Here is a 23,616-nt window from a genome sequence, read left to right as displayed (position 1 = left end):
GACGGTGCGAACGACTTTTATAGCCAACAATGTGCAGCATGTGTGCACTGCGAAAAAAACTGTGCAACCAGCGCGCAAGCAAATGCATCGGCTTGCTAAAAGTTGATCCGCTAAACTCAATTACTAACTTAAATATAGAACAAAAAGATTCCAAGTATACTTTTATAGTTCAATGCACATTTAAATATTTTTATGTGGCATACACTGCGCTTTTTTCACGATCTTAGCACGAATGGTGGCACTTTTTCTCACAGTGCTCGAGTAAATAACTGCCGTATGGAATTGGGGGGTTCTCTGTGGAATTGGATCATGTGAATCGGAACTCAGGTCTTCTCTAAGCTCCTCCCGGTGAAAGTTCCATTCGTCACGAGAACTGAGCTTCAAAGCTTTCGAGCAGGAAAATGAATGATCAAAGGGAAAAATCACTTGAAAAATCACTTGAAAAATTACTTGAAAAATCACTTGAAAAATCACCCTTTTGAACATATGTACATATCTGTTGGGTTAAAAACGCTTGCAGATTGTTGAAGTCTTTTTCTTGGTTTATTTTTAAGATGACATTTATGCATGGTATGGACAAGAGTTACGATTAAGATTACCAATAACCTAAGCTACCTCATACGGTTAGAATTACTAAAAAAAAAAGATTTTCTATTACTATAGATATTAAATCACCTGCCGTGCTTTGCATGTGTGAGTGTGTGTGTGTGTGTGTACGTATGAGCAATATTATTGCCTAGACATTTGACTATATAATAGCTATAAGTACGGACACTAACTTATGGAAGTCTGGCAGTGCTACAGTAGCCAGTGTCCACTGTAACATGTGGTTGACGATCGGCAGCCTAACTACAATTGATATTTCGCTTGATATATATTTTTTTTGCATTTCTGCCCGCTCGCCCAAAACTATGCAGCACTTTTCATCGTTGGAAGCTCTCTCTCTCTCTCTCGCTGTCTGGTTTCTTTCCCCCGATTTTTGTTTAATATTTGCATAATCCTAAACGGAGGACTCGTAGATGACGATCTGCAGGACCTTCGGCTTGTTGTTCTGCGCCTCCTTCACCTCCTTCAAAATGGCATTCGTGATGGCTTCCAGGGCCGCAATATCGGGACTATGCTCGTTCTTCTTGCTATTCCATTTGGGCATGGACACCTGGTGGTACACCTTCATTTAGTATCGTATGATTGTGTTTTTTTCTTTAATGGGAATCATCATACCGTAAGCACCTTCTGCAGGGCTGTGTAATCCAGGCCCGTGCCCGCTGTTTCGCCCAAGCGACGTAGGGTCTCCGCCATGGGACCAGATAGCTCCTGGAAAATGGTTAAATTTGGTAAGTAATACAAGGAAAATAGTGCATACTTGTAGAACCCACCTGCAGCTTGGCCCAACTGGTGGCATATTGCCTGCGCACCAGCTCAATGATGGTCGATGTCAAGGCCAGGCCAATGAGAATATACAATGTGCACAGTAGCATGTAGTTGGGTTTCTCTGAAGAGTATGGCAAAATTAAGTAAATACACACTTGAGCGCTCCCACAAACCTACTTGGCACCAAATCACCGAATCCGATGGTTGTCATGGTGATGAAACAAAAGTAGAAGCCATCGAAGAATGTCCAATCATCTTCCCAGAGCAGGAGAAGACCAGCTCCAGCGGCCAAGTAAACGCCCAGAAAGCCGACGGCCAAAATGGCATAGAACCAGGTTTTGCCAATAAAGTTGGTAAACTTTGGTTTGGCTAGTGGGTTGATATAATAACATATGCATTTGTATGATTAATAAAGTATTCATTCAGCTGCAGCGTCTTCACGCATCATTGCAATAATTGCACAAATGAAATATGCTCAAAAGTCAACGGTGCGTATGCGTAATGCTTTTCAATGCAGCCGCATAATTATCGCTCATACGCACTGTGTACGCTTCTGTTTTTATTACTATGTTATTATTGTATATTACCATTTAATTATCACTTTAAGCACTCTACCTACATTTACCTGTAATTTTCAGTTGCTTTTTTAATATGTTTCAGTTACTTACTGGGCATGTGTTTGCCAAACACAGAGACTGCGGTAGCAAACAGTCGACCCCAATCGGCAATCACGGTGAGGGTGAACGGGATGCCGATGAGGGCGAAACAAATGCAAAACACCCGACCACCGGTCGTCACTGGCACAATATTGCCATAGCCTGAAATAGTTGAATTATAAAAGTAATTAATTTATTAATTTAATCAGGCTTACAGAAAATATTTAGTTTTTTGGCCATCATTTTGGAAATAATGATCCAAATATGGATTGCCATACCTCGTTGAGTTCGTATTTAAAATTCTAATCAAACTGTATTTAAAATTTGGATTTCTAATTTTTTGCCATTTTTCGCAAATTTTGATGATGTTACCCCTTACCGAAAAAGCGAAAATCGACCCAAAAATTAATTTTTCAAAATCCGTCAAAAAGTAATAGGGATAGTTAGTAGTGGTAATTAGCTGCACAGTCATTCTTGTGATTATATGACCAATTTTAGACAAATTATGATAAAAACACCTTTTGTATAAATCGTATTTTTGGCCAAAACTCGTTTTCCAGATTTAAAGGAAGAAAATATTTAGTTTTTTGGCCAACATTTTGGAAATAATAACCCAAATATGGATTGCCATACCTTGTTGAGTTCGTATTTAAAATTCTAATCAAACTGTATTTAAAATTTGGATTTCTAATTTTTTGTCATTTTTCGCTAATTTTGATGATGTTACCCCTTACCGAAAATGCGAAAATCGACCCAAAAATTAATTTTTCAACATCCTTAAAAAAGTGATAGGGATAGTTAGTAGTGGTAATTAGCTGCACAAAACAGTCATTATTATGCTTTTATGGCCATTTTTGTATAAGTTATGATAAAAACACACTTTTTATAAATCGAATTTTTGCCCAAAACTCGTTTTCCAGATTTAAAGGAAGAAAATATTTGGTTTTTTGGCTAACATTTCGGACATAATAATCCAAATATGGATTGCTATACCTCGTTGAGTTCGTATTTAAAATTCTAATAAAACTGTATTTAAAATTTGAATTTCTATTTTTTTGACATTTTTCGCAAATTTTGATGATGTTACCCCTTACCGAAAAAGCGAAAATCGACCCAAAAATTAATTTTTCAAAATCCGTCAAAAAGTAATAGGTATAGTTAGTAGTGGTAATTAGCTGCACAAAACAGTCATTCTTGTGATTATATGACCAATTTTAGACAAATTATGATAAAAACACCTTTTGTATAAATCGTATTTTTGGCCAAAACTCGTTTTCCAGATTTAAAGGAAGAAAATATTTAGTTTTTTGGCCAACATTTTGGAAATAATAACCCAAATATGGATTGCCATACCTTGTTGAGTTCGTATTTAAAATTCTAATCAAACTGTATTTAAAATTTGGATTTCTAATTTTTTGTCATTTTTCGCTAATTTTGATGATGTTACCCCTTACCGAAAATGCGAAAATCGACGCAAAAATACATTTTTCAAAATCTGTCAAAAAGTGATTGGGATAGTTAGTAGTGGTAATTAGCTGCACAAAACAGTCATTCTTGTGATTTTATGACCATTTTTAGACAAGTTATGAGAAAAACACCCTTTGTATAAATCGTATTTTTGGCCAAAGTCGTTTTCCAGATTTAAAGGAAGAAAATATTTAGTTTTTGGGCCAACATTTCGGAAATAATGATCCAAATATGGATTGCCATACCTTGTTGAGCTCGTAATTTAATTCCCAATCGATTGGCGTTCGAAATTTGGAATTTTAATTTTTTGTCAATTTTCGCAAATTTTGATGATGTTACCCCTTACCGAAAATGCAAAAATCGACCAAAAAATTAATTTTTCAAGATCCGTCAAAAAGTGATAGGGATAGTTAGTACTGGTAATTAGCAGCACAAAAAAGTCAATCTTGTACTTTTTTGACCATTTTTGAATAAGTTATGATAAAAACACCCTTTGTATTCGTTTTGATATATGAACATTTTCAGCCAAGTTGACACCATAGCTCCATAACGCCGTAACTTCCACCCTTTGAGGATCTTGTTTGTTATTTTAAATAATTTATTAATAATTTAGGATGCATCGCTCACCTATGGTGGTTAACACAGTCGATGAGAAGAACACAGCTTGCAGGATGCTCCATCGCTCGTAGGGCTCTGGAAAGTCTTTGTCGGCCACAATGAGTAGCCCTCCCTCAGCCGCCTGTTGAACGGCCTGCAAAATGGGTTTCGTTAAATAGTGTTAATCAGTGGTTAGCTTGGGGTTTCCCAAAGGGGTTCCAACCGCTTCATATTTGGCCAGCTCGAAGGACAACAGCTCGTCGAGATTGTGCACTTCGGTGTTGTTCAGTATGGTGTGCAGAAAGCGCTCTCTGTGCGTTTTCACAATGTCCTTCAGATGCGAAAGGCGCTCCACTTCCGCAGGGCGTTCTAAATGGCGAAATATCTGAAGGAAATGTGTGAAAAGTTAGCAATTACATATTTTAAAAATAAACTAAATAAATAAGATTTATTTGGGGAATGCAGAATGGGTATTTTCCCAGCATCCAATACAAACGCATTCGAATTCCGCTTAATGTTGAACTTTCCCCCGTGACCTTCGCCCCCGACGACTAATAATAATGATGAACAATAACCTAACGATTATTTTTAATGAGCCAAAGAGGAAGATGAAAAAATGCCCATTCAGCGGAATTCGAAATGCTATTGTTTGATGTTCTTAAGTGATGGAAAGAAAACGTAAATACAACAGAATCCAATCTTCATTCAATTTCTCGCACATCATCGCTGGAAATTTGTTTAACTTGTAGTATGTTGTTTTCGATATAAAAATAGTTTGTACAAATTGATTTCGAGTTTTATTTTTAACAGCAAATCGAAAGGCGAAGCAGCCAGCCAGCGAAATGTTTGCAAAAAAAAAAGACAGAGAAACCAAATGAATTGGGAAATTCAATTTAAATGTGTCAGACAATTTTTCTTCGGCTCACACACACACACTGAAAAGAAAATGGGGTAAGAAAGATATATGGGCAGCCTTGAGTGACTCAAAGTGTTTCCATCACTTTCCATGACTTTGACAGAGTTGCCAAATGCTTTGCATTCCACGCACGTCTCCATTTTGATTAATTGAATTGGTTGCCCAGTTGCACATTTCTGCACTTGGTTAATTAATTCCCGGCCACCGAAATCAATCCCTCGACCAGCTCCCTGACCAATTTAAAGGCGACAAGTTGTCCAAGCTCCAATGGAGCCATCTCATACACATACACACAGATAGATAGATAGATATACTTGCGGCAGGAGCAGGGATACAGATCTGTAATTTGGTTCGCTACATCCGCAGACAGACGAACAGCTGAAAGTTTGCGTCTGTGTTTATTTCTGTGCCGGCGCATAAATTATAATTATTATTGGACATGGGGTTATCCTGGGCCCTGCCCCATCTGCTGCCTGACCACTCGGAAAACAGGGGGTTCCCCTGAGTTATGATAAGTGAAGGTTTGTGGCAGGGTGAGCTGCACTCCGGGCAGCAAAAACCGTGACGGGTGTTGGTACTTTAAGATGTATCTACAGATTAAGATATGCGGGTACCTTAAAATGTATCTAAAGATTATGATATGCGGTTACCTTAAAATGTATCTACAGGTTGAGATATGCGGTTACTTTAATATGTATCTACAGATTGAAATATGCGGGTACCTTAAAATGTATCTACAGATTCAGATATGTGTATAGAAGTATTTCTTTTAACTACAGCTTTTTATATTCAGTAAGTAAGTGAGTAAGTAACTATTGCTATTACATTATACTTTGTAAATATGCGTGTGTTAGTTCAAACTAGAAAATTGCTCTACAAACTATACAATTGGGTTAAGCCCCAATCCAAATTTATGACAAGTGACTCGTTCCACCCGTTTTGCTCGTAAAATCACTGTTTCGCAAAGTGACTTCCTGCCCACAACTCTTCGCCGTGACCGGCTTATGGCACTTGTCACTTTGTCACCCCACTTTGCACACCATAAATCACAAGGAGCGGAGCCAGAGTGGGGAATCCCCAAGCCCCATGCCCCATGCCCCATACCCAATTCCCAACTCCAGATCCTGAAACCCCTGACCATCCCAGCCATCATCATACATGTGCCGCAATTAACGCACGACATATGGAAATAATGGAGTGCTCCAAAATGACCACCTGAACTGGACTTCATGGTATACACAACAGAAAAATTCTAAAAATTCCTAGATTAAATAATTAACAAATAAATTGTATTGTATATGCTTGGCTATATGCATTGGTTTAGTATTTACTTGGGATATAAAGAAATCTAAATATCTGTAAACTACTTAATCCATCTATATATATCATGTAAGCTACATAGATACTATTAAAGCTATCTGTAAAGATAAAAAGACCTAATGATTTATATTTATTTCTGTAATATTTATGTAACTATATTTTCTTTCAGCGTTATTCCGGACTTTTCGGGAGTGGCAGTTAATATAGAAGTAAGGCTGGCAGCCCAGCTAATCCAGATTGACAAACAAAAGCCCAGAGACCGGAACCAGTTTCGTAATCCCCGCTTTTACAGCTCCTCCCCTTTTTGCTTTTTTTTTTAATGTCCACTGAGATTTCTCTTCATTTACAAATAACAAAAATGGCAAAAAAAAAAAAAAAGAACAAAACCTAGGAAGAAGAAAGCCATCTAAAATGTTGCTCGGCTGCCTCCATGAGCAAATAAGTATGGCAATAATGATGTGCGCGCCCATTTAGCGGGCGATAATTCATTTCCGCCGCGAGCGCCCCGAAAAGTGGGCTACGGTCAGTAAACAATCCGTAGACTGGACGGCAGCTCCAGTTCGACACAAGGTCACGGATTGATTCAGCACACCATCCTCTGAAGGATTCACTAGAGGGGCGCAGGATTGACTATAAGCAACTTTGGCATACGAGGGTCATGTTTCGGGATCTATCAAGGCTGAACTTTCGGTTGAGCAGGGGGTTAGATGTATAGATAGATATAGGAACCAATCATTAAGACTTTATATGAGTTATGAAAGTCATATATATATCATATCTGAGTATATATATATCATATATGAGTTGAAATTGTAGAAATAGAGCCAGATATTCATATATCTTCATATGATTATTGTATCATAATATCATATCATGTATCATATCATATCATCATCATATTCATATGTATTATCAGAAATATTTAACCATATATTTCAGTTCTTATAGGTCTTATATAAATACATATCATTCAGTTCGTATGACTGAACCAAATTACATACCCTTTGTTTCAAAAGATTTATGCCCCAAAATCAACAGCAACAAAGTGTGAATTGCCCAAATAAACGAAATGTAGACGGGTTCACTCAACGCACTACGCAAAAAATAACAATAAATCTTAACCTTGCGTATTTATGATTATTTACCAGAAGCGCACATTATTGCGAGCGAATGCATAATAAATATAAATTGGTATTATTTATTGAAAATTAGTTTCATGGGCGGCAATGACCGCCAGTTGCTCCCAGGACCCTGACCCAAGCAAGGAAAGTCTCTCGGCCAGTCCTGCCAAAACGGAAGCGTTGTGAAAATGTGGAAAATGCGGAAAATGTGGCAAAGGCGGAAAATGCGAAAAATGTGGAAAATGCGAAAAATGGACAGCGGCGTCTGCTGGGCGCGCTTCTTGAGCTTTTGATTTCGCAGCAACCTTAAATAATGTTAAGAAAAAGAAACTTCTTTGTTTATGGGAAAAGGGAAAACATTTTCCCACATTTTCCGCGCCGCTGCTGTCGTCGCGTTTAAAACCGCGGGCATCTTGTTGATTTTATGAGTTTATGATTTGATACCAAATTAGACATAATTTCCACAAAACGAAAACTTGTTGTTGCACGCATAAATCGCTGTCAGTCCATTAAGTTTTGATTATTTATTGAGTGCGCCGCGCTCGTCGCAATAAAACCGAATGGCCTGAGGGCTCTTAACGCGAAGATCTATTGTAAGATTTTAACGATCCAACTTGTTAAGCGATTTGATGGCAGTGCCAAAAACCGGGGCATCCCCACTTTCGGCTAGTAACTGAGTGAAGGATTAGGATTTAAAAGGGCGTATATAATGTGAAATTAAGTATTTATGAGATACAAATCTCATAGGGTTGTGAATCCTTGAAGACCTTTTAAACTCATAAAACTGAATAGAAGTGAGTGTGTTTTGCTTCACTCACTTTAATAAATCATTCTGCATGGTGTGACTATTATTTTACAATAATCAACTTATCCTCAACTGAAGCGTAATAAATTCCTTGCTGAGCAGCAGAATCACAGCACGGCGGCACTTGTAACAGTTGGATTCCACGCAAAAACACTTCCAGGCAAATCCCCATCCCCATCCGTATCGTATCGTTGACACACACACACAACGGCAGAAGGCCCAATTATAATGGTAAATGTATAAACGTTTATGGCTTTTTATTGCCAACGGCACAGCAGCCCGACGAGGACCACCCGCCGCTTGGCCCACTCCGTGCTCCATTCGCACCCTGGCCCACTTGACATATTTATGCGTAATTATTATGGCCAAGGCCGAGCAGCACAGAAATATAAAATAAAAAAAAAAAGAAAGAAACAAAAACAGCAGACTGAAATCGAATTAAAGTCGAAAAGGAATGATAATGCCGGACTGTGGACTGTGGACTGTGCCCCACCTGCGGTTAATTAACCAATTCCGGACACAATGGCAATGGCCGGCAAAAAGGCGGCGAGTAAGTGCCATTCCTGATTCCTGGAGCGCCGGTTTGGATGTTCGTTTTATGCTAATGCCATCGCCTGACCCACATCGGCCATCGCCAGCGGACGAAGCTCATCCATGGGCTGGGCATGGTGGTAGCTACCAGAGATTGCCATCGCTATCATCGGGTCTAGACTCTAGACCCATTCAGTCACATGGCCAGGATGAGCACTTGATTTGCCATACAAACGAACCGAATGAAATGGGAAATCATCTGAGGAATTGGAAATCAGCAGGAATGGTCAGCAGGAATGGATGGATGGATATCAATTGCAATTACTTGTTAAGTAGTTAGAGATGATGATCTCTTTTGGCAAATTGCATATTCAGTTTCGAAGCTAATTAGTTAGTTTTCAATTACTTGAATATTTCCAAGTTAAAAGCAATCCACCAAATCACTTGACTCAATCCAAAGCCGACTTTAAGCTCTGTGCGCTGCTTTTGGTTACAACAAATCATAGCAAATGCGACGTGAGTGGAGCCCACATTCAACTCAACCTGTGACCCCTGCTACCCCCAGAATGACCCACCCTTTTTGCGTGTCCATCAGCACGTGACAAGCCAATGGAGAAGTTGAAAAACCACCAAAAAAAAAAAGAGGAAATCGCAGAGTTGGGTGCCATTTGCATGGCACAACAACAAATCAGCTGTTGGAGCTAATATCCATATACATATATATACATTTTATACACTCCAAACACACGTGCCCCCGCCCACCTGACTGCCTGTTTTGCTTCATGTAAGTTCCGCCTTTGATTTGTGCGTTTTTTACCGCTCCGCGTCCACGATTGCGAGTGCGAGTGAGCCAAACATGGCAGCAGAAAGATTACGAACGTGGGATCGGAATGGAGGTCTTCGGATTGCGTGCCACATGGAAGGGCATAACAAGGGGATGGTGGGGGAGGGGTAGGGGCAGGGGTAGGGGGAAGGGGAAGGGTGTGGAGGCGGAGGCTGGCGATGGATGCCACTTACGATAGTATCGCACAGCTTGCCACAGAATATTGATTGCTTGCCTACCTTTGCGTATAAAAACGTCGCATACAAATAAAATACAATATACCATATATAAGATAATATAATTTATAATATAGTTTATAAATAATATTTGAAAGCTTAGAAATAGCGTTAATCCATGCTCCTCTCTAGCAACTTTGCGTGTGCCAATAAGAGAGATTCTTGGAAAAAACAAGAAAGTTGTAGTTGCGCCCTAAATATGCAGTGTTTAAAATTGTTATATACCCGTTTTCGGAATCAGGCATATATAATGAGTCATGAATTTGAGCTGTCCAAATTGGACAAATCCCTGGACTCAGTCTCATCTCTAATAAATATTTCGAGATCAAGTGTCTTAATGAGCGAAACAAGAAATGAAAACACACATAATGATTGCTCGAACATAATGAAGTGTTAGGCAAATTTCGTGGACAGCCAAGAATGATAGTTTTTTAATTTTCTAATTATGAGCTGGGTGTATTATGGCATCAGTATTTTTTTTTATTTTTTTTTTTTTGGCAACTGTCCATGGGGAAAAGGGGGGCGATGGGCGCTGACTTTTGATTGACACTGTGTTGTGGCCAGCTGCCGGATGAATTTGTTGGCTAATGAGTTTGCTGTTCTTGGCTTGGCCACGATGATTTGTGGCTTTCACTTGCGCATATTTCACTTTATTTCATTTCATTTTATTCTATTTTATTTACTTTCAATTTGCAAGCGATGGCATCATTTCAAGCCATGAAACTGATAGTCTTGCTGGCCATAATAAGTTGGCCAAAAGAGTCTGCAATTTAAGTTGCCACATGCATATGTAAATCATATGGGATTGTTTTTTAATAAACAATCTAGCAAAATGTGCAAGTAAATGCTGTCAAAAAATGTAATTTAACTTAAGAAAGTTACACATAAGTCCGTAGCCAAGGCGCCTTAAGTCCAAGACCTACTAACATTGTCTGAACTTCGCTGGCAATTTACATAATCGACTTGCGTAACTTTCATAACTCTGCACCCCAACCGCGCCCCCCTTTTCAATAAGTTAAACTTTAATGCATTTTGCCGCTTGTCAAAGTTCAGCAAAGTATTACATCCATCTATTTACTTGCTGGTGAGTGCGTAAGTGTTTTTATTGTTTGCCGCCTGTCGCTCACTTCTCTTCTTTTTTTCAGCTTCTTGCCAAGGCGGAAAATATGCTGAGTCGCGGCAAACTTTGGCCCAAACGCCGGCACACGCTGCGTATGCGCATTATGTGCATTTAGCGCACACTCGCGGCCACACACAGAAAGTCACCATCAATCAACGCCATTTCGACATGCAAAAATGTTGCACGCAACTTTGCCGCGGAAGTGGAATATCAGCACATATCAACTATAAGATACCCATTAAGTTAATAATTTATAAATAGCAGCAAGTTGTACATAAGCTGGAGAATCTAACTTAGCAGCAGGAACATCAATGCATTTCTGCTACGTTTTAGTCTGCCCAGCATGCCCTGTTGATACCCTGGGCAAACCTTTTAACCATCTGCTTCTTCCTCTGCGTTTTCCGTTCAAAATTGAGTTGCTTCGACTCGGAATCGCGTGCTGCCTGATGTCTAAGATTATGTCGACTGTCGACCTGCGGGAAAGGAAGTAAAACAATCAAAGCCGCGTCAATGTTCAAGTGAAGGTAGGGGCAAATTGGAACAGTTGAAAGTTGAGGAGTTGGAGCTGGAGGAACTGGTGGAGCTGGAGGTGGGTTAATGGGGCTGAGGTTGGCTCGGATTTTGGCTTAGCAGTGATTTTGGTGCAGCACGCAAGGCGCCACAATGGCCGGGACTAAAAAGTTGACCGAGTTCTAGTTCGCTTGTTTTTTGGCCAACAACTCCTGTGTTGGCTCCTCTTGCTGGCTTGGCTCTTAACTGCTGGTAATTGGTGCGAATGGTCCAAATGACGGTGAAAGTGTATGCGAAGTTAGTTTCTCTTATGCCAAGGCCAATAAACAATATTCCTTTAGCAGCACATAAACAAATTATGGTAATTCACAGAAATTGATGGAATAAATATATAGAGATATTAGACTTGCCAAAGAACCCATAGAGCAGAGATCAAAGTCAGTTGCTCATTTGGCTGTCTTCTAGTAGAAGCTATCATATGCTAGAAATCATAATGAGCATCTGGATTCGATCAGACGCCCATCGATTCTTGCTATTTCCATTTATAGATCTCATTTAAGCATTATAAATGCAGGCATTTAAATAAATTGTGATTTAAAATTTAAATTAAATCACATTTTACATACAAAAGAGCATTGATTCAGTCTCTATGCAAATGGTTACATGTTTTCCTTTCCGTTAACTGAAGTACTTGCCACAACTCCGTTTCAATTATGCTAATTCGCCGTCGAACGTTTTGTTATAAGCCACTTCCACCCACTTACACTCACCTACAAAAACCGCAGAATACAAAAAAAAAAAAGTGAAAATAACAAGACTTTGCGAAGAGCAAGAACAACCAACCTTGACATGCCAACTCCACATAAAATTGTTTGGTTCTTTCCATGTTGATTTTTGTTTTTCTTTTTTTTTTCCTTGTTGCCAATTTAAATTTCACACCACAAATTCGTTATATTCGAGCAACGAACGAAGCATTATGCTAAGCAAATAAATAAATCAAATCGACGGCAGCGGTAGTTTATTATTTTAATTTGCGCTAATAAATTGTATAAATTATTAATGCCAGCACATTTTCAATGGCCAGTTTGTTTTGGCAGACATACGGCCAACAATCATCATCATAATTATACAGCGATTCTGCAAATAGTTTACAAATGATTTTCAATTTATTTCCGCGAGCTGGAAGCGCGAACGAGAACGAAATCGAGAAAAAGTCCGATGCAAACAAAGAATTCTTCAAATTTATTTGCTTCACGCTTAAAGATAGAAACCGAAACGAGAGGGGGGGGGGGGGGATGTGTGGAATATGCTACATGGTAGCATACAAAAAATCACGCATACGCATATTACTCATACGCCTCGTGCGCCGCAAGAAAAAAAAAAGAAAATAAGAAAACAAGGTGAGAACGATGCGAACAAGCAAACAATGCGGAAAATGAAAGTGATAGTGATGGTAGGGGGGTGGGGGTGTTTTAATTGTTGCTATTGTCAAGGGGCGTGTGCGATGTGCCCCGCCCACAAACAGTGACGTCTCTCCAATCGAAAAAAAAAGAAAAAAACTGTGTGTGGGAAGAGTTTAAAAAATCTGTATGAAAAGCACGAACATTTAAATGGCAAATAAATACTGGGCAAAATGTAAATAATGTCCGTCTGGCGGAAAATGCAATGGAATTTCCTTGGCGACGGAAAATTGAAAATGACTGGCAAAAAAAAATTAAAAAAGTTTACAATTTCTTGGAGAAATCCTTTCGTTTATTCCAGCAAAGGAATAGTTATTCATAGGATCGAAATGGAAAGTTATATTATAACTAAATAAATCTGCAAACGCTTATTTACCAAAAAGTTTGCAAATAACTTTCGCTGAAAAAAAAAAAAATTTCGTGTCAAATGGCCGACCATCCATTTCTCGCACTTTTAAAGTACATAAATTCGCCAAATTTGGGCCAGATTTATATGGGGGCCCAGGGATATATAAATAATAAATCGCATCGTGTAAACAAACAATTAAAAGTAAAAACTGATAAATGCGATGAACCAACTGGCTGGGACATTAACGATTGATTGATGGTTCCAGCTTTCAGCTTTCAGCTTCCAGCGGATCGGGGCTAACTGCCCCATGCACTTCGGTGACCTGGATCGTCTGTGCATCCACTATATACGAGTATATCTATACTAATACAAGATCTGTGTACACAGCCGCTTTGAGTGTGTGCAAGTTAACGAGTTTCCCCAAACGACTCAATTCGATGCATATTTATATCGTATTTTTGGATGGCACACGCGACGGAGGAGCAACTCTCGATTTTTTTGGATATAAATTCATTTCACACTTGGCGGCTCGACGCATAAATCTGTCCCATACTTGTCACCTGCCTGTCGCCGCATAATTTGTTAATAATTTTACGGCTCTCCAACTCGCAGCAAACACCCACCCATCCACTCGATGTGCCTACTTTTATTCAGTTTGTATTCATTTTCCTGGCCGCTGGCCAAAAATAATTTGTATCTCGTGCCACTTGACACATGTAAAACAAAAGGGGCCGGCTCATTCTTGCGTGTTAAATTGCCGATGGCTTTTCACTTTTGCGCCCTCGAAAATGAACGATTCGATTCGATACGATGGATATGACTATGACTGGCGATTTCCAACTGATCTGATCTGTGTTCCCGTTTTCGGTTGCAAATTGCGCAAATGCCGCTTTGTATGCCACATGCGTGGCAAGGATGAGCGACTTTCGCTTAATACACTTAAGCACTTCGAACAGACTTTGTTTTTTTACACGCCCATCTGACAGCGAATGGCCAGGGTTGTCATCCTTTTGTAATTTAGGCAAAAGTTTCGGGTTGCGCAAATGGAGCGTACATGATTGGAATTTGCAAGAAGGTAGGTCTTAGCATTAGCAAACCAAATCAAATGGACTCTAGGTATTTCATCACTTGTGGTCAGAGTGCACAAAGCGAATAACTCAATTTATGTGGAATATATATGTTTTATTATACATAGCCACAAAATATATATAATGAAAAGCCCACAGACTAACTATCTTTTGTTTTCGCTTGTCTAACCTTTGAGCCTGATGGCTGGCCAAGAAAATTTGTCAAAATATGCTGCTAATGTGAACCTGACGTGATTTTCCAGCGTTCCACGAAATGAATTTCCCTCGCCGCGCTTTTGTCCTTTCGCTCGTCTACGTCTTTGCTTTTCCTGCTGCAAACATCCGCGTTGGAAATGCGGAAAAGCGGAAAAGCGTCTATTGGGCCGTGCCTAGTTCCTGACTTTTGGCTTTGTCTTTTGCTGTTTTGGCCTGCGTTCAGGGCCAAGAAGCAAATTGGCCTCGATATGAAAAATCATTTCTGGGCAGGCTTGGATGGGTCAGTTAATCAGATAACACCAGCAAACACATGAGACAATCCACATATAAGACAAGACAGCAGGGGTCAAGCAAATAGTTGTCCTAAAGCAAAATATTAAACCAATATAAATTTCAATTATGTATTTATATTGACATTTATCACCATAATCATTGAAATGATGAGAATATTTACAAAGCTGAGTTAATTTTGCCCAGTATCTTTTCATTTTTCCTGGTCAAGCCACTTAATGATGTTTCTGTTTTATTAACGTTACATAGTTGCTAATAACTTGGCCTTGGCTGTCCAATTTCCAATGGCCAGAAAGGGGAGAAAGTGGGAAAATGGGCTGGGTTGACTTGAGTCTAATTGGCCGTTTTGTTGTTTTGGCCAGCAACTTAATTCACTCGGCCTCTAACTTTTTCCGCCGGACAACTTTTGACAAAGTGAAATTTTTCACACACGCACACAAGGACACAGAGACACACACAGATAAAGGGAGAAAGCTCACACACACACACATACGTGCAGGGAATCGACGACGCCTTGAAGTATGCTACAAAATGCTAATTAAAATGATTTATGGCCACTCATCCCACGAGTTTTTCTCCTTTTTTTTGCCATATGTGAAAGGGAGGCTGTTGGCTGGTAATTCGAGACCCACTCCCCTCGATCCCCTGGGAATTTGGCTTAATTAATAAATAAACTTGCTGTCGTGGGGAAAAAAGGAAGCGAACGCATTAAATAGATAAATGTCAATTGCTTCATGGCCAGCTCGTCAACAAAAGCAATTAAAACTTTATGGACTTGTGCCACCCAAAAAGTGATTTCACTTTAAAGTGGCTCATCTCCGGGAAATGGAGATACCCAAAAGGATGACGCCATGACCTTAGAAATATTGTTTAAATGTTTAAAAAAAAAACGTATTAGTTAATTAAAAATTGTACAATTTTATTTTTGAATTTAGTAAGCTTTAGATACTTATAACTTATTAAAACTAAAAAGAGGCTTTTAAATAAACACAAAACTTTATACTTTTACCCAAAATCAAAAGATCATATTTGAAAGCTATGTATTTTTTGAGACCCAAAACATTTGTTAATACCAATATCGAAGAAAATGCGAGTTTTTGTCGCTGGTCAAGTGACCGAAACTGATTTCCGGCATCGGAAAACATAGAGGAAAAACTGTGCGAAAACTTGAATGACATGTGATATGCTGATGTGGACACTTCCGCTCACGTCGCAGGGTTCATTTCCGTTTAAAGGGTTAAGTCAGTGCAAACCAAAAGACGGAGGGTCAACTTTTAAGTTGCCAATATTTTGTATGCCACGTGGCACATAATTTAAGAACGATTATGATTTGTAAATTGCCATTTACTCATATAATTTGTATTTCAACAGCTCAAATGCATTACGTTTATGGGGATGAAGAAAAAGATCAAGCGATTGAGGCCTCGGGAAATCGGAACATAAAACAAATGCCATTCACCATGTGAATTTGAATCCGAAATAAGTTTGATGAGCCATTTAAGTGAGAAGTGCGCATAATTGGCCAACATGTGGTGTGTGGCCAAGAGATTGAAGGGTCCCGTCCCGATCCGTTCGTCGGAAAATTCGGCTAGGGCGTGGAATGGGGTGGGGATTCCTCGACAATCCATATGAATGCGAATGTGCTGCCTGATTAATGCACGGCTCTAGTTGCCAGAAATCTGCGCAAATCGCCCGATATATCAGCGAGGTGTTGATTGGGCCAAGATAATGCTGTGCGATTTCCCATTCGATGTGGCCGAGAGGAAAATATCGAGCAACTCAAGGCGCCATGAATCATCATTAGTTGCCACGGCGGTCCGTCGATGGAAGTACATTAAAATAGAGTCAATTTGCTAACAACATTTATTTTAAGTTCGCCAGCTCAAGCCAAATTAATGATAAATAACTTAACATCTTAGAAATCAACTAATCTGCGCCTCCTTAAGCACAATTAGCCTGCTTTAGATGCTATATAGTGATGGCTACCTCCATCGTATATCCTCTATATATATCCGACATTCTCGATAAGCTTCGACATTCAGTCGCTTGGCTCATTTGGCCCGTCACCCACGCCCTCGTATCCGTTTCGCAGTGGCCAATTGTTGTAGTCCGCGGAAATTGAGAGGCAATATAACAAATACCCAGCCGGCACGACACTTGGCCATATGTCAAGTCGTGGGACACAGCAATTAGGACTCCTGGCTGACTCCAGCTCCTGCTGGAGTTCCAACATTGCCGCGGACTAACTGCAGCCAGTAAGTAGTAGTTTGCAGTCGTGGACAACTGACGGCATCAGTTCCAAATACACATACATATATGTACAAGTATATATGTATCTATAACTTGGCCAAGAGCTGAAACCACGACGTCATTGGCGAAAATGTAAATGTTTAGACAAGGCCAAGAAGGCCTGGACGTGGTCCACATGATGCACTGCCTCCTGCTCCGCCAGCCAGACAGATTTGGGCGTCTGGATATGTGGCGATATGTGTGCAGTGGCAATTAGGGGAGGCGGGGCACTTAAATGTACAAAATAGTTTTATGACTTAATTTTGGTCTAATTTTTACTATTTCCCACTGCAATAAAATTGCGCTCTGTTTGGGTTATTGTTTTTAATCGCATTTGGTACAGTGTGCGATCGTTGGATTCATAATTTAAGATTCAACATTTAATTAAATGTGACAGCATTATTATATTTGATTGGCTTTGAAGGAAAGTATCTTAAATTTGTTGGCATTAGATGGATTTGAAATATTTCTTTTAGGCCCAGTTAATTCCCCAGCTCGATTGGGCACTGTATTTATGTGTGTTTTGCATTTCTTTCTTGCTCCAAACAATTTGAACGCTAGCCATTTTTCGGCTTTTGGCCCAACAACACAAATCATTTTGCATGTTCGCGGCAGCCGCAAAAGGCGAGCCAAAGTGAGGGGGTTGGTGGTAGTGGGGGGAAAAACAAAAATAAATAAATAAAAACATATTGAAAATAATTAAATATTTGCCTAGTTATGTTCGGGTCTGGTGGGCACCGAACTGGGCACACACGGCGCCCCCACCATCCCATCCCTCCACCACATCGCTTACCAATCCGCCCACGCCGCAGTAAATGGACAGGGAGACGAGCAGTCCGATGTGATTGAGCGCCGACTTCCACTTCATCGACTGCCAGCAGGCGGTGCTCCTTCGTCCGCCGGCAGATCCCTTGGCCACGCCGCCGCCCTCGGCGGCATCCACACGGCGGTCGAGATGCTTGAGCTTCTCCAGCAGCTCGGTGCTGGCCTCGTCCTGCGAATCGTACTCCTTCACCGTCACCTTCTTCATGGGCATTCTGCACTCCGTTTCTGGTTGATTTGGCCGGCCTATGCCCAAATTACTTGTGCTATCATTTAATTGTGTATTTTCTTTTATAACTATTTAAATTCTTTCTTTTTTTTGGTTTTGGTTTTCAGGGGCCCGGGCCGCCTTGGTCCTGTGAGTGCAACATTTCGGGGGCACGTCTCACGCAAAGGGGCAACTTTTGAAATGTTTCGCACTCGCGCCAAACGATCTGGAATTCGACGCAGCCCCAGAATCCCGAGGAGAACCAACCGTCAACAAGTCAAAGTTGCGACTGTTTTGCTTTTGGCGCTGCATTGGATACGCAGGGCTCCCCACGAAAGGTGGCCACTTTGGGGGCAAGCATGTGGCAACGTTGGCAGCGAAACTGAGCGAACGTAAAATCATTGAATAAATTGGAAATAATACATACTTATAATAATACGAATATATAAAGAGGAAAAAGCTGAGCGATGGTTGCGTAAGTATACAAACATTTTATTATATTAATTATACAAAAGAAAATGAAAAAAAAACGAGCTTAAGTTATGTTGATTGATTAATATATAAGAAAGTAAAGTGTGTATTCATAAGGCAAGAAACAATTTTTCCAAATTAGTCACAAAAAAAATAATTTTTTTAACTGTAGAATATTTTGTGAAAAAAAATCTTGTGATGTTATGTATTTATGTATGAGTGATGAAGTAATAAAAATAACATTATTTTTGCATAGCTTAAAATAAACGGTACAAAACTTTTCACAGTATGGCAACGTCAAATTTCGAATGTGGCAACATCTTCAAAAGGCGGCAAATTTCAAAAAAGTTTCTCGGCCAATCCCATCGAAAACTGGCAACATATTTTATACATTTTTAATCTGTTTTCTTTTTACATACATACATTTCATGATGATGTACATTAATACATTGAATTTACAGTACATTTAAGATGATCCATACTTAAATATATATTTATATTTATATATGTGCATGAACGCAATTTTTGCTTAAATCTAAGTTGTCAAAAAAAAGGGGGAGAAACGAACAATACGTATTCTTTAAAGTAAAATTAAGGTAACGCTCTGTTTAAGTAGCTTAAACATTGAAAATTGATTTTCTGATTCCGCTTAACCGTTAATTATATTAAAATATTAATTTCCATGGTCTATCGCACACATTTGCAAGTTGAGTGAGTGAGTTGTGTTGATTTTTGTCCCTGTTGGCTGACTTATTCAGCAATCAAAAGTGCTAAATATTAAAGTATGCACCAATAGCTTTCTCTTGCAAAAATACTTTGGTATTTTCAACGTGAGTTCGCCTACAAATCGAATATGTCTTTAAAAATAAACGTATGACTAATTCTTGATCGTAGGGAGAACTAATTATAATTTCAGTTAACTGTAGAATTTAATCGGTCCTTAATAAAACTGCGTGTGGTGTGTGTGTGAGTTTGTAGCTATGTCTGTGTGTCCGTGTGTATACTTCGGTTTGGATCTGTATCTGCTATCTGACTATCTGTTTGCCAGCTTACTATGATTCTAACGCGGTCATTATTTCGTCCAGTGTGCCCCTCGAGATGGCATGGCGGCTGGAGTTCAATTGAAAGTCGGGTTCTAAAAGGCACAAGCAGAGCAAATAGTTATTAGAAGGTGCATTCAAATTAACAACTAGGAAAGTATGAAATATTAGCACGTTCAAATTGCAACTGGAAATTGTGCATTGAGTCAACACTTACACCTAATTAAGATACCCAGACTTGTAGAAAGTACAAAAAAAAAATGCCTATTAAGTAGTTGTTCTAATGACAAATGGACGCAACGGGCGAATGATGATTAAATCAACCAATGGAATGCTTGAGCAATGACCAAGTGTCGCTAAAGCTTGAACGTGAGGGTTTTTGGCCTCACAAAATAGAGGAGTTTCGTGAAAAGCGAGACAAATTGGCAAGAATCAAAGTAGAAAATGACCTAACAGTCCCTACTTCAACTCATTAATTATTCGTGTTAATATTTTAGAATGCCTTTCGACGTCGGAGATCGTCGGGCACTTACCGGATAGCTGGTCCCTGATGACGTCATCTAACGTGGCCATGGAATCATCAATGGACGAGTAATATGGCGCCGAGGCGCAGGATTCGCTGGTGGGATCACCATTCACTCTCCTGGGCGCCGAGGGCGGGGTCATAAGCTCGTCCGGAAGTTCGTCTGAATCGATGGGAACATCGATGATGGTTGCTGCTGTTTTTTGATCCTCGTCATCGTCCGACGCTTTGCTTGCATCCTTCTCAGCTAGCAGCTTGGCGTTTTCGCTGGCGGACTTAAAGCTGCAATCGGAGTCACCGGAATCGAGACGACTGCGCGGTTTGGGTGTACTCTGGCGGGATGATGGCGTATGCAATTGACGGACATCGTCCAACGACGTCTGAATCTCCAGCACGTCATCTTCGTTATCGTCAGTTGTGGACGGGAGCTGTGGTGGGGTCGGCAAGTCACTGAACTCCTCGGCCTGCTCGACCACGTCCTCTACTTTCTCAACCCTGTCTTCGTTCGTTGGTTTTCCTGGAGATTCGCCGGGCTTATCGATGGTTTCAGCTGCTTTTTCCTTCAGATTTTCCTCGTCCTCGTCTAGCGAAGCTTCTTCTTGATCATCTTCCGATTTTTCCTCCTCTTTTTCTACTACTACTGTTTCCTTCGCCTCATCTGTATTTTGCTCTGTTGCATCCTCAATTTGTTCCGCTCTATCTCTTTCTACTTCATTTGTCTCAGTTTCGTGTGCGTCTCCCTCTCGCTCCTCCGGTTGGATTTCCTTCGCTGGTGGTTTGATTTGGTCATCAGCATCGGAGGATTCAATTTTCACATCTGGTTGTGGAAGTACACCCTTAACAATCTCATTTGAGTTTTCCGTCTTTTTCTCCTTTTTCGTTTGCGTTTTGTCAGTCGTCCCCTTTTCCTTTAGCTTCTTGTCCGTCTTTTTGTTTGAGCTTGCTTTAAGGGGTTTTGTCTGCTTTTTTTGTGCATCCTTCTGCTTTTTCACTACCGGCTTTTCGTCCTCATCATCACTGATGGTCGTGGTAAAGGATATCTTCTTTTTCTTGGGCGGAGGCGTTCCAGATCTCTTGGACCCCGGCACATCGTTGGGCACTGGACGTGAAAATGGAGAGAATTGCATTAGTTTTAGCTCAATTCTTCTTTAATTTCATTTGGTCAAATCCTGTCATAAAAATAACGAAATCATTTAATAACAAATGAGACATGATTAATGCGATTACATTCAGTTTGATGTCAGTTCAATTAATGAATCTACCTACCTATATACTCCTCATCGTCGTCATCATCATTATCTCTATCTCCATCTGCACCAGACCTGGAGGAGTTGTTGTCTATGCTCAGGCGGCCCAACCTGCGCAGCTGCAGATTCTGGTTGGAGCGCTTGAGTCTTCCGACCACGGGCGTACCGTTGCATGAGCGTCGCCTACCCCGCTCGCGTGAGCCTCCAGAAGATGGCGAGAAGAGCGGCGTGGAGGTCAGTGCTATATCCTCCAGCACATTGCCAGTGGCATCCACACGCTGCAGGCGTGTTGGTTTCGGAGCTCCTCTCGATGAAAGCGAACCGAAAGTAGCCCGACGTGATGGACCCCCGGGACTGCCCAGAATCTCGACGGCCTCGCTGAAGGACACCGCCTTCTTGGGATTCCCCTTCCTGAGACCGGCGACGCCAATGGGAGGGGGTCTGCAGTCAGGCCACTTGGCAGTTGGTAAACGCGTCCTCCTCACCTTCACCACACAGCCAAAGAAACGCGCGCCATAACGCTTAACCAAATCCGGATCGGTGTTGCGGCCGCGACCGGAGAATCTCTTCGCCCTGATCTTGGGCTTGGGACTTGGCTTCAGTGCCGACTGTGTGCTCCCAGCCCTCTTGGCCAAACTGGGCGGCGGTGTATGAGCGCGCAACGAGTGGTTCAGAGCACGCTTTTTGGCGCCATTCTGCAAAGGAACTTTGATGTGGAAATTGGTCTGCGCTGTTGATGATTTTTGTTTCTTGGGTGACGTTTTTTTCTTTTTTGGCCTGCTACGGCCACTAGTAACGCTCTGGTTAACGATCTCGGGCACATTGACAAATGATGAATTGGCCAACGATCCGACGGCCGAATCGATTTCTGGCTGTTTCAGGCGACGTATTCGCACCCGCACCTTTCTCTTAACGTTCGGCGACTGCTGATCGCTGAACATCTTCTGCTGAGCCTTCGTCTTGGTGGGACCGACCACCATCGATTGCTGGTCCTCCTCAAAGGCCTCGCCTACGTCGTCCATGGACACTGTTGTACTCTTGATGTGTGGCGTCGATGCAGAGACAGTGGATTTCCTCGTTTTTTTCGGTTTTGAGGTAGCCACGCTCTTACGCCTCTTCTTGTTCAATAGCTCGTCGAGATCGTCGAAATCGTCGACGGATGTCTCCGAATCCAATAGATCAATGCCATGTTCGACTTTCTTCGATTTTCTCGTCGTGTGTAAGTCGTTCTCGTCCACGTTTCCACTCTCCAGGATGTCTGACAGAAAATGAAAAAAACAGAAGACGTAGGTGACTAAATTTTTAGGATCGCTAGCCAATTTGCAGGCAAACAAAATTATGCTTAATTTACCATTTACGTCGATTGGCGAATCGGGCGGTATGGGCGACGGAGTGGAGAGCTTGGTGTCCACCGGATTAATAGTTTGCGGCGGCGGCGCCGCTTTGACCATATCAAAAATATCCATTATCGCAGGATTCCGCCCTTTGCGTTTTTCCCACGAAAATGAAAATTAGCAAAGAGCGCAGATTTCCCGCTTTAAAATATACGGTTAATATGCGCTTAGAGCTGTGTGTTTTGCACAATTATTGGGTCCACTCTACCACGGATTAATTGTGGCCCGAGGAGCACTCGATTTGTCCACTTAATCAGCAGATTCCACCTTTAAAATCGCGTTTACATTCAGGCAACTTTTCTTATTAATTTTACGCACTCCTAAAGACGCCATCCAGCCGATGTGACCGTGCGCAGATACCGCGAAATTATTTCACCGCCTCGGCCCATTTTTATAGGTTGTTTATGGCGCCAATTTATTTTTAATTTATCAACAAAATGTCTATTATCTATCATTAAACGACAAAGATCATCAATTGGAATGCCGATCAACAATTTATTACTCTGAGCAACCTAACTTCATGAAGATTCATACTTATCTCTCTTACATCTTACATGTTGTAATGTTTGAAAATCATTTACAAACATGTAATAACAGCACTTGTAGCCCACTGTACAGGTTTGAGTCCAAGCTAAACAGTTATCATTGGTATTTTTTGTATTATTTAGATAATCGATAGTGCAGTAGAAACTTATCTATCGGTTTTCTGCGTTTCTGAGAATTCTAGTATATGGTGCTACTTATTTAGCGGCTTACTTCAGCTTTT

General features: G+C 40.7%; 2 protein-coding genes across 3 annotated transcripts; both read right to left on the bottom strand.

Annotated features, from left to right (window-relative positions):
- Positions 1 to 543: 543 nt before the first annotated feature.
- Positions 544 to 8,945, bottom strand: LOC117147127 (TWiK family of potassium channels protein 7). The gene is made up of 8 exons (XM_033313893.1): positions 8,877 to 8,945; positions 4,315 to 4,476; positions 4,122 to 4,245; positions 2,040 to 2,189; positions 1,549 to 1,740; positions 1,377 to 1,492; positions 1,222 to 1,314; positions 544 to 1,156 (listed from the first exon to the last, which is right to left on the bottom strand). Exons 1-8 carry the CDS (start codon positions 8,943 to 8,945, stop codon positions 1,001 to 1,003), a joined length of 1,062 nt encoding a protein of 353 aa, XP_033169784.1. The 3' UTR covers positions 544 to 1,000.
- Positions 8,946 to 19,686: 10,741 nt separating this feature from the next.
- Positions 19,687 to 23,217, bottom strand: LOC117147276 (serine/arginine repetitive matrix protein 1). 2 transcript variants are annotated; one of them, XM_033314109.1, is made up of 4 exons: positions 22,808 to 23,213; positions 21,476 to 22,714; positions 20,220 to 21,308; positions 19,687 to 19,781 (listed from the first exon to the last, which is right to left on the bottom strand). In XM_033314109.1, exons 1-4 carry the CDS (start codon positions 22,920 to 22,922, stop codon positions 19,699 to 19,701), a joined length of 2,526 nt encoding a protein of 841 aa, XP_033170000.1. In that variant the 5' UTR covers positions 22,923 to 23,213; the 3' UTR covers positions 19,687 to 19,698. The 2 variants fall into 2 exon arrangements, with proteins under 2 accessions (XP_033170000.1, XP_033170001.1); XM_033314110.1 differs by lacking the exon at positions 19,687 to 19,781 and having other exon boundaries at positions 21,289 to 21,378; positions 22,808 to 23,217.
- Positions 23,218 to 23,616: the final 399 nt, after the last annotated feature.

Source organism: Drosophila mauritiana, chromosome X (assembly GCF_004382145.1).
Source record: "Drosophila mauritiana strain mau12 chromosome X, ASM438214v1, whole genome shotgun sequence".
Taxonomy (NCBI): domain Eukaryota; kingdom Metazoa; phylum Arthropoda; class Insecta; order Diptera; family Drosophilidae; genus Drosophila; species Drosophila mauritiana.
The sequence above is the reverse complement of the archived record's forward strand: the minus strand, read 5'-3'. Positions and strand labels throughout refer to the sequence as shown.

Bases quoted from the DNA above. Each gene is read 5' to 3' on its own strand.
- LOC117147276 (XM_033314109.1), bottom strand. From the start codon at position 22,922: ATGGATATTTTTGATATGGTCAAAGCGGCGCCGCCGCCGCAAACTATT. The intron at 22,715-22,807 runs GTAAATTAAGCA...ATTTTCTGTCAG, and splicing joins TTCGCCAATCGACGTAAATG to ACATCCTGGAGAGTGGAAAC. The intron at 19,782-20,219 runs GTAAGTGCCCGA...TGTGCCTTTTAG, and splicing joins CATCAGGGACCAGCTATCCG to AACCCGACTTTCAATTGAAC.
- LOC117147127 (XM_033313893.1), bottom strand. From the start codon at position 8,945: ATGGCAATCTCTGGTAGCTACCACCATGCCCAGCCCATGGATGAGCTT. The intron at 4,246-4,314 runs GTTGGAACCCCT...CCCATTTTGCAG, and splicing joins AGCTGGCCAAATATGAAGCG to GCCGTTCAACAGGCGGCTGA. The intron at 1,493-1,548 runs GTAGGTTTGTGG...CATACTCTTCAG, and splicing joins ATTCGGTGATTTGGTGCCAA to AGAAACCCAACTACATGCTA.